General features: G+C 38.2%; 1 protein-coding gene across 4 annotated transcripts in view; it reads left to right on the top strand.

Moving 5' to 3' along the window:
- PAK1 (p21 (RAC1) activated kinase 1) overlaps positions 1-13,472 on the top strand; it is a 152,829-nt gene that overhangs the window by 129,573 nt on the left and 9,784 nt on the right. For all 4 annotated transcript variants that reach the window (XM_042906985.1, XM_042906983.1, XM_042906984.1 and 1 more), the window contains exons 9-11: positions 952-1,000; positions 6,414-6,526; positions 9,830-9,947. In XM_042906985.1, the coding sequence (XP_042762919.1) occupies positions 952-1,000; positions 6,414-6,526; positions 9,830-9,947 (280 nt within the window). The remainder of the gene's footprint in view (positions 1-951; positions 1,001-6,413; positions 6,527-9,829; positions 9,948-13,472) is intronic.

Genomic DNA, 13,472 nt, shown 5'->3' on the forward strand with positions numbered 1-13,472 from the left:
ACCATATTTAATATTTTATGTTTGAAAAAATGAAAAATAAAAACCTATTTTACAATATAAACTGCAAAATAAAATTCACATATCCTCTTGATAGGATAAATGATTAAAAAATCACTGTTCTAAAGGTTCATAAGATTAAAGCACCATGAGATTAATTTTCTATTTTTTAGTACTTACAGTTTTTTAATGTAAATTATAATTGAATATAACACAGATAAGTGTACAACTCAATGAATTTTATAAAATGAACACACCCATGTAACCAGTACCTACATTAAGAAATAGAACATTACTATTACCCCAGAAGTCCGTATTTCTTTTGCTAAAAATATAAGCAGGTCAACCCTCTCCGCCGCCTCCCTCCACCTCATTCTGAACATTTCCCTTGGACCCCTTTCCCCTCACTCACCCCTGGTTGAAAACCATAGATCTGACCTTACTAAGGTTTACAAATGAAGAGTTTGAGGCTGCAAGGGGTTAAAGGAACCTGCCAAGGGTGATGGAGAAGAGAGGAGGAAGAGCAAGAACAGAAAACTAGTATATAATCAAGACCTGTTATATTCTAGGCACTTGGCTAAGTGCTTTATGAACTAATTGATTTAAATTCTCTTATAGTCTCTTACCTCTTATCTTTACTTTGCCAACGAGGAAAGTGAAGCTCAGGGAAATTAAATCACTTGTTCAAGATCATATAGCTTGTAGATACTAGGTAGACATTTCATTTTGGAACCTAAGTCTTTTGGCCCTGGAGCCTGTGTTCTCTTTCTGCCATGTACTGCCATGTACATATGAGAATAGAGTAGGGGGAGGGGGGATTGGGGAGGGTTATTTTTGCTGCTATTATTATTAACACTTGCATTGCCAGGTCGTGTGTAGATCTACATTTGACAAATGTCACTTCATTTAATACCTGTGTTGTTTTTCTCTCTCTCTCTCTCACCTGTCACGTAGTGCTTCAGGCACTGTGTACACTGCAATGGATGTGGCCACAGGACAGGAGGTGAGTATTAACCACCGACTCTTGCTCCTTCAGTTCTACTGTTTCTTTTTATGTTTGGTTAATTTTTAGTTCTTCTTAGCTCAATAGGGACACTTCTAGTTTCTCACTATAGGAGACTAGAACTAAACAGAGGAGTAACATAATGAGACTTACAGATTTTGGAAAAAGTCTCTGTGGCTACAGCATGGAGAACAGATTGGAGGAGTTAAGCTTGGAGCAGGTGAGTCAGGTGGTTATTACATAATTTTAGGTGAGAGGTGATGGTTTGGACTGAGGCAATAGCATAGTATGAATGGGAGGAAGTGACTGGATTTGAGGGGTACACAGGTAGATTTGCCAGAATCTGGGGATTGATGAATGTGAGGATGACTCACAAGTGAGCGATCCTAGTTAAGTAGAAAGTAAAAAGGTGGAGGTATAGGTTTGAAGAAGTTGGATATTGTCTGAGAGATCTTCTTGTGGCACTGCCTAGTGGTGGATGATTGTTTATACAAGTTTGGTGTTTGGTAGAGAAATCTGACGTAGAAGAGATTTAAACACACATCTCTTGACTCCTGATGTAGTGATCCTTTCGTTAGTCTGCGCCCAGAATTCCAGCAGACATTGAAGTCCTCATTTGGAGGCACCTCTTTGTCTTTCTCATTTCATTAAGCTGGCAGAACTCTGACTTTATTGCTAGGGCCTGCTGACCCTACATCTTCAGCAGAAGGAAGCCGTGAAGGGAATATAGAGTACTTGAGTTTTCCTTGCATTCTGTTCTTTGATTGTAGAGCAGGAATGTTGGCAGGCGGGCTGGGGATGGGAGCTGCTCGTGGAAGTACTTAGGTTGCAGAGTCCTGGGACTCAGAGGTTGTGAGAGAGACCTCTTGTTCCCGTGATAGAGTACGGCTCCTGGGAGGGAAGCTACTAAGACCTGCTTGTGGATGTTTGGTGGTTGAAACCCCTGGTATACTGGAGCAGTCATGGTCAATAGGAATAGCACATATTTCACCTTGCTCTTGTGAGTCTTTTACAAGCATCAAAACCAAATATTGAGGCTCCGTTGACGGTAGGTCAACTTAAAAAACAAAATAATTATTTAAGGATTTAGTCATTGTTCTTTGAGATGAATTCAATAACCCAGATGCTTACTGTTGTTAGCACTTAAATGATTTTAGGCAAGTCATGTGACTTCTCTGAATCTGAGTTTTATTTATGAAATGTACATGATAACGTATACATACCTACCAAAAGTGTTGGAAGAATTCAGTAAAGCAATGTACGTGAAAATGCATCATAAACTTGAAGAATTAAAGTTATATATTTATTACATTCAGTAAAAAATTCCATATTTATTATTTTTTATTTGTTCCACAAAGCAATTGTTGAAGATTTGCCTTATGCCACACTTTGTGCTAAGAACTGTGTGAAATATTGAATCCTGTGCAGGCACGCAGACATTAAAATCATATATAAGTGTTAGAGACCACACTTGCCATTGGGCACATATAAAAGTCTTGTAGTGTGGAGAATAGATCAGAGGACAGGAACCTGCGTTAAAGTAATGGTGATTAAGGAAGGTATTACTGTGCCAGTTTTAAACATGGTGAATTAGAGGCAGAGGCAGAAAAGAGGTGATTATACCAATCCTAAAAAGAACCCTGTGAGGTAGGTAATATTATTTCCTTTTACTGATTAAGATTTTGAGGCTCAGAGAGTTTAGCTAACTTTTGCAAGTTTGTGCTGCCAGCAGTTAGCAAGGACTGGGTTAGAATCTTGATTCTAAAACCTAGACCTGTGTTCTCCAAGCTGCAAGGCCACAACAGAGCTAAGGTTAGGTACTAGGGCTCCTTGTCCTGTTTCTGGGCTCTGGGGCCCTACAGCCCTTGATGGGAGACAGGCTAGTGATTGGCATTTCCTGGAAAGGCCTGGAACCTGCATGTGTGAGAAGCTGGCCACAGGAAATAGAAACTTGACCTCACTGTATGCCTCCCTTGTGGTTACAAAACTATGAATGGAAGCAAGTCCATTAGGGTGGCTAATGTAGTGTGGTCAGGAAGGCCTCATTTCCTGCCCCAGGGAGCATAAATCGTTAGTGGAGCTGGCAAGATGCTCTCAGTCTTTGTGAGTGAGTGCTTATTGGGGGTTATCCACCTGGGAAGAACAGAACTGTTGTGTGTCACATATAGGAAGATTAGCATGTTAGTGCCAGGAAGTCTCCCAGTTACAGATCCAACAATTATTTTTCAAACCCATTTTTAGAGGGAATGTGTTTTATTTTATTTTATTTTTTAATTTTTTTTTTCAACGTTTTTTATTTATTTTTGGGACAGAGAGAAACAGAGCATGAACGGGGGAGGGGCAGAGAGAGAGGGAGACACAGAATCGGAAACAGGCTCCAGGCTCCGAGCCATCAGCCCAGAGCCTGACGCGGGGCTCGAACTCACGGACCACGAGATCGTGACCTGGCTGAAGTCGGACGCTTAACCGACTGCGCCACCCAGGCGCCCCGAGGGAATGTGTTTTATAGAAGGAATAGATTGGAAGAGACTTTGGAGTCATATGGACCTGAGGGCATTGATTATGACCTTGGTCAATTTCTTAAAAGTCTTAGTCTCAATTTCTTTACTTGAAAATACAGATAATGATTTTTACTTGGAGGGTTGTTGTTACTTTTTACTGAGAAAATGTAACTAGAGCACCTAACCTAGCACCTGGCACGCAGTAAGCACTGAATAAACAGTGTTGTTGTTGGTTGGTTTTTGCTGTCGTTCCTGTTGATGTGGTCATTCTTGCTGCTCTGGGTTAGATATTCCTCAAATACAGTCATTACTACAATTCATGGTTTTTATTGTTCTCTTCCTTTATTATTAAAAATTTTTACTTGTATTTGAGTAATGCATTGGCCACTATCTCCTATTTAGTCCTCAAAACAATCCTGCAAAAAAGGGAACCAAGGGTGGGATTATTATCCTCAATGTACTGATGGAGAGACCAAGGCACAGAAAACTTGTGATTGGTCAAGGTCAGTAAATGACAGCCTCAGAGCTTAGGTCCCCAGAGCTCAGGTTCTCAGAGCACAAGCCCAATTCTTTTTCTTTTATAGAAATGCTATGTGCTGTCCTAAGAGGGACGGATTGTGTGAAGGGCATTTAGCCTAGCACATATTTAGTAGCTTTTGAAAAGGATTCCTGGTATCCTGCTACTGCCTCTGTGTTATTCTCTACTTGCCAGTCATCTCCCTTGCTGCTTCCAGCAGCCACCTCTTTGAGGTTTGTAAGCACCGTCCCATTCTTTAGGATGGCCAGAGGAACTCCAAAGGTATTCCTTTGGCCCCAGATTTTAATATATATTATAAAGGTCACTATACTTAATACATCTTTAGATCAATATGTTGCTCTTCAGATATTAGAAAAAGCTAATAATCAAACATTATGGAAAGCTACAGCCAGACCAGAAGCCTAACCTCATAGGAGACCCCACTCCGAAGCAAATTTTTCTTGCTTGCGGTGAGGAATGGAAGTAGTCAAGTGTTTAAAAGAATCATTTCTGTTCTTATTGATGAACTGAATCTCTGCAGAAGATTGCCTATACTTTACTTAAAGAAATATGAGTTATGTTTTTTTTCCCATAAAAATGTGGATTATTCATTTTTTACAGCTCTTGCTGCTTCTGGAAAGACTCATTTAGTTGTTCTGTTAGGTTGTCCCTGTTCTTGTCTGTTAAGCAGGAAAAGAAAATATCTCTAGGGAGTAAACATTTAGCAAATAATTTAAGCTCTGTGGAATAGTCTATTGCTGATGCTATTTATAGTCTAAAAACAAAGTTCTTATCAACCCACTGAATTCTCTCTTTCTCTCTTCATTTCCACAAACATTTGTTGAGCAACCACTGTGTGTCAGGTCCTGTGCTTGGCACCAGGGATTCTGAGTTTTCAAATGAGCTCTCAAGCTTCTAGAGATACACACCCTAACTAATCATCATAAAGGCACTATGTGGTAAGTTCCCTAAGAGAGCTATAAATATGATCTTATGAGGCTTTAAAGAAGAGAAAAAAGCCTCTCTGGTTTGGAGAATGAGGTTTCTTTTGGCCTGACACAAAGTATAAATAGCTTTTGAACATGTGGAAAGGATGCAAGGTACTCCAAATGGAGAGAAGATCAGATCACAGAGTATGTGAAGGAATACAGTGGGAAGTAAGATAGGGGTCAGATCATGAGAACTTTGAATGTTGGGCTGAGGAGCATCTAGGCAAACAGAAACCATTTATGTATTTGAGCAGAGCAGGGTGTTATCAAATGTGCACTATGGGGAAGATTAATTTGGCCTTGTGTGCAGGGTAAATTGGCATCACTTTTGAGGGTTCTAATCCTAACTTTGCTACTGAATCACTTGTATACAAATAACATATCCTCTCTGAATCATGATTTCCATATCTGTCAAAAGGAATCAATATTAATGCTTAACTCATAGTGTGTCTCTGAGGGTTAAATGAAATAAACCTGAGAATACCTTACCTAATACTTGATACATAGAAGAAATGGACACAAAGTGTCTTGGAAACTAACTTATACCTTATATTTGTGTTATGTGGAAATTCATTTCCGCAGACAAAAAAACCTATTAAATTCTTTTTGATACATAAATATTAAGGATCTCATCCCCTTTTTCTCTTCTCTCTTAATGTGATCAACTCTGATTTATCTTTCCACACCAAGTTCAAAAAGTCATCCCCCCCTTTATGAAGCGTCTCAACATTGCCATATTGAAGGAGGTCTTGCTCTATTTTGTGTTTCTGTAACACTTCGTATGGACTTTTGTTATGGCATACCTCTTTTATATTGTGATTAAAAAAATATTTTTCTCTTATGAATATTTTATTAATAGAAGGTTTGATCCTCAAACTTTGGTGCACATCAGAATCAGCTGGAGCATTTATTAAAACAGAATTTCTGATTCTTTCTGGGTGGGACCTAAAAAATTTCAATTTCTTGGGCACCTGGATGGCTCAATCAGTTAAGCGTTAGACTCTTGATTTCAGCTTAGACTCTTGATTTCAGCTTCAGATCATGATCTCACAGTTCATGAGGTCGAGTCCCGTGTTGGGCTGTATGCTGGCAGCATGGAGCCTGCTTGGGATTCTTGTTCTTCCTCTCTCTCTGCTCCTCCCCCACTTGCGTGTGTTCTCTCTCTCTCTCTCTCAAAATAAATAAATAGCCATTAAAAAAATAAAAATTTTAATTTCTAACAAGTTGCCAAATGATGTTGATGCTGCTGGTCCGGGAACCTCACATTGAATACACGGGTTTATGTGAATTCTGCAAGGGCTAAGACTGATTCGTCTCTTGTCTCCTTAGTGTTTAAATTCTGGTACTAAGTAGTCACTCAGTAAATGTTGAGTGACTGGTTGCTCATTGAATGTACTCTGTTTCAGGTGGCCATTAAGCAGATGAACCTTCAGCAGCAGCCGAAGAAAGAGCTGATTATTAATGAGATCCTGGTCATGAGGGAAAACAAGAACCCAAATATTGTCAACTACTTGGACAGGTATGAAGTAATAGGTCTTGTCAGAGAGATCAGCCTGGGACTGATGGGTGGTGGAATTATTAGTGGAGAAGGCATCACTAGCACTCTAAACTGCCTTCATTTAAGAATCTTCTGTGATGCTTGGCTGTCTGCCTCTGACCCTGTATACTGCTGGACACCTCTGATTGCTGCACAGTCTTTCTGGGTTAGATGAACCCTACCACCCTGTAGCTTCTGACACCTGGTCCCAGAACCGTTTGTTCTGCCTCACAGAGGCCCTTCAGCCCATCTGCCAGAATCAGCCATGTAAGTCGTTAAATCATTTCACATTCCAGATCTTTCCTTATCCTACTCACCCTCCTGAATAAGTTCTAGTTTATCTTTCTCATTCTCTCAAAATTTGACAGTCTGTAGTTTCATTTGAGATTGACCAATATGGAAAGAATAAGACTTCTCTTGTTCTAAATTCAACATGATTTCATCCACTGTTTTATTTTTAGGAAGCCTGTTTCATTGTTGACCTCTAGTTAGTCTGTAGTCAATTTAAATCTCTGATCCCTTTTTTTTTTTTTAAATGGGAGCTTGCCTTAAACTGGTAATGTAGAACTTTTTAGGAACCTTCATTAAATCCCATTTTGATTATGTCAGCCCATTATTCCAGCTCATCAGTTCTGTTCTTAAACATAATAATAGTGGTTATAGCTAACATTTGTGTTATGCTTTACTTTGCACCAAGTACTTTCATGAACATATCTAATTGTGAAATAGGGTTTACTACCTGTATTTTACTGAGAAGAAACTGAGGTTCATAGAAGTTAATAACTTGTCCAAGACCAGTAAGACAGTAAGTAGCAAATGAGGGTTTTGGATTTGAATATTCCTAGCACCAACATCCATACCCTTTCCATCATATCATGTTCTTTTCTCCTATATGTGAAAAAAGAAAGTGAGCTTCTTGCCTGGGTTTTAGAGACATCACAGGTCGAGGTGCTATTGGACTAAGTCTTGGACTCTAACTTTTTTTAATATTTATGTTGCATTGTCAGCTATATTTCATTTCTACCAGATTCTGCCAGATTTCTTCTTTTGCATCTAAAACATTGGTAGGCTTCGGTTTCTTTAAAGAAGAAAAGAGTTGGACTTTGACCTTTCCAATGCATAATGTTGATAACTATACCAAATAAAGCCTTCTTCCTTTTTGAGGAATGATTGTCTTTCCATGATGCGGATCATGACTGGCTTTGAAAAATCCTCTGAAAGTTATTATTCACCTTCCCATCTCTTTGAAGAACTTATTATATAGAAGAGTATAGCTTGGACAAACTCCTGAAGGCTATAAGGGTACCAGATTTTGGCTTAGGATGAGGAAAAATGAAAGCTTCCAATAAAAGTATGTCCTATCTCACTAAAAAGTGAGTGTCTTATCACTGGAGGTATCTAAACGATAAAATGCATGACCATGTTATTGAAGGAATTTGTGTCCTGGGAATAAGATAAGAAAATTTATAAATTTGTTTATCAATTGTGCCTTTGCTGGTGTTTCCAGAGGCTTGTGCTGTGAAACCAGAAGTAAGTAAGGTTCAATCCCTGCCTTCAAATAAAAAAATACCCAGGAGCTCCTGTGGGAGCACAGAGGAGGGTGCCCTTACCCTGAGCAGTAAGTGAAGGTATTGCAGTTGAGCGTCTGATTCTTGTGAGTTGTCCCAGGGGAGAGCTCCATCCGATTTGTTCTTCTCCAAATGTGTGATGCTCTGAGGCTTTACCTTGGAGATGTGATTTTTGATGGTACCTTGGCATACAGTGTAGCCACAGAGTTTTTGGGACAACCTGTATCTGTTTGTGCATTGTCTTAGCTTTGCACAGCAAAGCCCAGGTATGTCATGTCAGGCCCAGGTAAAGAGGCTCTCTTTTCCAAGTGTCCAGAGATAGTCTCTTGAACCCTCATATTTCTTCCTCCCAATCAGTCCAAGCTGGCAGATGTCTCCTTGATGTGCTGGATGAGAGGGCATAATGTGCATTCTTTGTCAGGGAAGAAATAGGCTCATGCCAGTGGAGAGTTTTTTACCCAGTCCTAAATTATCTTTTAGTCCAAGTCCCCATCATCTTCTCTCTCAAAAGAGATTCAAGTTGAAGAACATCTTAATCTGTCACATATATTCTTCCTGGAAACTAAAAAAAAAACAAAACAAAAAACTACAAGACTTTGAGTTACAAAGAATATAGAAGCTATGTAGAGAGTACTAGATTCAAAATCAAGAGAAGAGGATTCAAATCCTACCCTTTGCTGAAGGCTTTTTTTTTTTTTTTTTTTAACAGTCTCTCTGTCTGCCCAGAAGTAGTCCCAATATCAGGGTGACAATAAGATGACATACCACACAGCTCAAGTCAGTCCAATATAACTTCTTTGTCTAAAGCTAGCAGAAAAGTCTGTAGGGCTCTAGGCTAGTCTTTTTATTTGTTTCATTCTGCAGCTAAAAAGACTGACCAGACAGGCTAAGTGATCTTTTTATTTATCACATAATAGGGCTGAATGATCCAATCCCTGAGTGATAGTATTGGTCGTAACTCATGTCTCAATAATCTCTGTAGGGATACAGCACTAAATGGCAGCCCTTGGCTTACCAGAAGAGGCTTTGGCTCTGCAGGCTTTGTTGAATTCATTTCATTTTTAGAATCATGTAAAGTGGAGATCATTGCCAACATAATATGTGTATGATACTTTATAGCTTTTAAATGGCTTTTATAGCCATTATTTCATTTAATATTTACAATCAATTATCTTTTATTTTGCTCATTGATTTATTCAGGAAACATTGGCATCTACTGTGTTAGACTCTGGGGATAGAGTCTTGAACAAGACCCAGTACTTGGTCTCATGGATCTCAGATTTAGAACTCTCAAGGAGGTTTTGTGACTTGCTCTAATGCTGGTGACATGGATTCCAAATCCCATCTTTGTCAAATGTTTGGTTGCTCTCTGCCTTGATGCTTCTAGATGTGTGGAAATGATGCCTAATTTTGAGAAGCGTTGCTTTGTATTGTGATGAAATGTAATTTTATTATATCTTCAACCTAATAATCTTAGTTCTACTCTTTTGGGCTTCACAGAATAATCTGCTTTGTTTCCTCCAGGAGAATCCACAAGGGATATCAAGTTAGTGTTTCTATCCCCCAGATTTTGCTTTTCCCCGGAAAAAAGAACCCTAGACTTTTCCAGAGCTGATGGAGATACAGGTTCACTCTGTGTATATGCTGAGCCTTTGAAACCCATTGCTATGGCTCAGTGTGCTCTGTTCCTTCTTACCCCTTTTCTATACTCCTACAGTTACCTCGTGGGAGATGAGCTGTGGGTTGTCATGGAATACTTGGCTGGAGGCTCTTTGACAGATGTGGTAACAGAAACTTGCATGGATGAAGGCCAGATCGCAGCTGTCTGCCGTGAGGTAAGGCCAATGGCCAACCAGCCTCGAGCAGGAAGTGGTCTTCATATCAGTGTCTATCAGAGTTTTTTACTTGATGGGATTTCTGCCTGGGCACTGAAGGTGGAAGAAATTTGCTGGACTCTCCCATTATTCTTTTGTTTAGCTGTTTTGAATTTTCTATCACTATGATCTATTATTTAAAGATAACTTTATTCTGATTATAAAAGTATATACCCATTGTAGAAAAATTAGAAATTACATATATATATATGTAAAGTCACTCAATTTCAACCTTAAAGGTGACTGCTATAAATACTTTGTAGTATTTTTCTCTTTTACATGGATATATATTTTAATCATATTTTTATTCTACTTTCCTCTTCTCTTCGTGTGCTGCGAAGGAAATAAAACAGATTAAGAAGGTAGTGACAGAGGAGGTACTATTTTAGACAGAGTAGTCAGGGATGGTTTTGCCATAGATTTGAATAAAGATCTGAATATACGAAAAAGCAAGCCACACAAAAATCTGGGGTAAAATAGTTCCAGGCAAAAGAAATGGAAAATGAAACTTAAATAGGTATTCTCTTTTCTCTTCATTGCTATTAAATGTCAAAGGTCTGTAATATGCTGGTGTAAGAGGAGAAAAAAAAAAATTCACAAAGTTTCTGTGAGAAGTAATATCCTCAGGGAGAGCCCCATGTTTTTAAAGCTTTTATTTAAGCTCAGTCGGTTGAGTGTCTGACTTTGGCTCAGGTCGTGATCTCGCAGTCTATGAGTTCAAGCCCCACGTCGGGCTCTGTGCTGACAGCCCAGAGCCTGGAGTCTGCTTCAGATTCTGTGTCCCTCTCTCACTCTGCTGTTCACCTGCTCCTGCTCTGTCTGTCTGTCTCTCTCTCTCTCTCTGTCTCTCTTAAGAATAAATAAGACATTAAAAAAAATTAAGTTTAAATTCCAGTCAGTTAACATACAATGTAATATTAGCTTCAGGTGTACAATATAGTGATTCAGCACTTCCATATATTACCCATTGCTCATCACAAGTGCAGTCCTTAATCCCCATCCCCTCTTTAACCCACCCCTCCTCCCCACCTCCCCTGTGGTAACCATCAGTTAGTTCTCTATAGTTAAGGGTCTTTTTCTTGGTTTGCCTCTCTCTCTCTCTCTCTCTCTCTTTTTTTCCCTTTCCTGGTTTGTTTTGTTTCTTAAATTCCACATATGGGTGAAATCACATGGTATTTGTCTTTCTCTGACTTATTTCACTTAGCATAATACTGTCTAGCTCAATCCATATCATTGCACATGGCAAGATTTCATTCTTTTTTATGTCTAAGTAATATTCCATTATATATATATATATATATATATATATATATATATACACACACACACACACACACACACACACACACACACCACAACTTCTCTTTACATTCATCAGTTGATGAATACTTGGACTGTTTCCATAATTTGGCTATTGTAGATAATGCTGCTATAAACATCAGGGTGTGTGTATCCTTCTGAATTAGTATTTTTATATTTTTTGGGGGGTAAATACCTAGTAGTACAATTGCTAGATCGTAGGGTAGTTCTATTTTTAACTTTTTGAGGAACCTCCATACTGTTTTCCAGAGTTGCTGCACCAGTTTACATTCCCTCCAACTGTGCAAGAGGGTTCCCCTTTCTCCACATCCTCACCAACACCTGTTGTTTCTTGTGTTGCTGATTTTAGCCATTCTGCAGATAGGTGTGAAATGATATCTCATTGTTTTGACTTGTATTTCCCTGATGATAAGTGATATTGAACATCTTTTCATGTGTCTATCGGCCATCTGTATGTCTTCTTTGGAAAAATATCTATTCATGTCTTTTGCCTTTGTTTTAATTGGATTATTTGTTTTTTGGATGTTGAGTTTTACAAGTCTTTTATATATTTTGGATATTACTCCTTTATTAGATATGTCATTTGCAAATATCTTCTCCAATTCCATAGGTTGCCTTTTAGTTTTATTGATTGTTTCCTTTGCTGTGCAGAAGTTTTTATCTTGATGAAGTCCCAATAGTTTATTTTTGCTTTTGTTTCCCTTGCCTCAGGAGACATATCTAAAAAGAAGTTGCAATGGCCAGATGTCAAAGAGGTTACTACCTGTGTTCTCCTCTAGGATTTTTATGGTTTCATGTCTCACATTTAGGTCTTTAATCAATTTTGATTTTATTTTTATCTGTGGTATAAGAAAGTGGTCCAGTTTAATTCTTTTGGATGTTTCTGTCCAGTTTTCTCAACACCATTTTTTGAAGAGACTATCTTTTTCCTGTTGGATATACTTTCAGTTTTGTTGAACATTAATTGACTATATAGTTTTGGGTTCATTTCTAGATTTTCTATTCTGTTCCATGACCTATGTGTCTGTTTTTGTGCCAGTACCATCCTGTTTTGATTACTACAGGTTTGTAATATAACTTGAAGTCTGGAATTGTGATGCCTCCAGCTTTGTTTTCTTTTTCAAGATTGCTTTGGTTATTTGGGGTCTTTTGTGGTTCCATGCAAATTTTCAGATTTTTTGTTATAGCTCTGCGAAAAATGTTTTTGGTATTTTGATACAGATTGCATTAAATGTGTAGATTGCTTTGGGTAGTATAGACATTTTAACAATATTTGTGATTCCAGTTCATGAGCTTGGAATGTCTTTCCATTTCTTTGCTTCATCTTGAATTTCTTTCATCAGTGTTTTAGAGTTTTCAGAGTACAGGTCTTTCACTTCTTTGGTTAGGTTTATTCCTTGGTATCTTATTGGTTTTGGTACAGTTGTAAATGGGATTGATTCCTTGATTTCTCTTTTTGTTTCTTCATTATTTGTATATAGAAATGCAACAGATTTCTGGATGTTGATTTTGTATCCTGTGACTATTGAATTTGTATATCAGTTCTAGCAATTTTGGTGGGGTGGGGGTCTTTAGTGTTTTCTATATAGAATAGCATGTCATCTGCAAAGAGTAAACATTTGACTTCTTCCTTGCCAATTTGGATGCCCTTAATTTCTTTTTATCGTCTGACTCTTGTGGATAGCCATATTTTTATTAGAGGAAGAAGATGAAGGAAATATTCAGAGAAGTTGAGGATATTGGATGTTTTGCTGATAAGAGACTGTAGCCCAATAATAGAAAAGTTTCAGAATTAGGGAAAAGTAGATTAGGTGATTAGAAGATGAGATTCAGAGTATTATGGGATTAAGTCTAATATTATGATTGGGGTTTGATGATATAAGATCTGGAGGCATTCAGATGGAAAAATGTAGTTGTATATTTAATCAATATTAGGAAAAGTGAAGTCACGTGAAATCAATTTCATCCTAGAAAATATGATCACCCTGCATCCTGGGATCTGGAACACACACATGTAGGTTAATGGAATTAACACAGACCTGGGATTCTTAGGAGCTATGGCTTCTTTTCTTTGCTGCACTGCTAATACAGTGTTTCTCAACTTTTTAAAATTATTATTATCTCTCCCTGAGGGAGCCTTTTAAGACATTTTTTCCTAATCCCATT

This window comes from Panthera leo, chromosome D1, assembly GCF_018350215.1.
Source record: "Panthera leo isolate Ple1 chromosome D1, P.leo_Ple1_pat1.1, whole genome shotgun sequence".
Lineage (NCBI taxonomy): Eukaryota > Metazoa > Chordata > Mammalia > Carnivora > Felidae > Panthera > Panthera leo.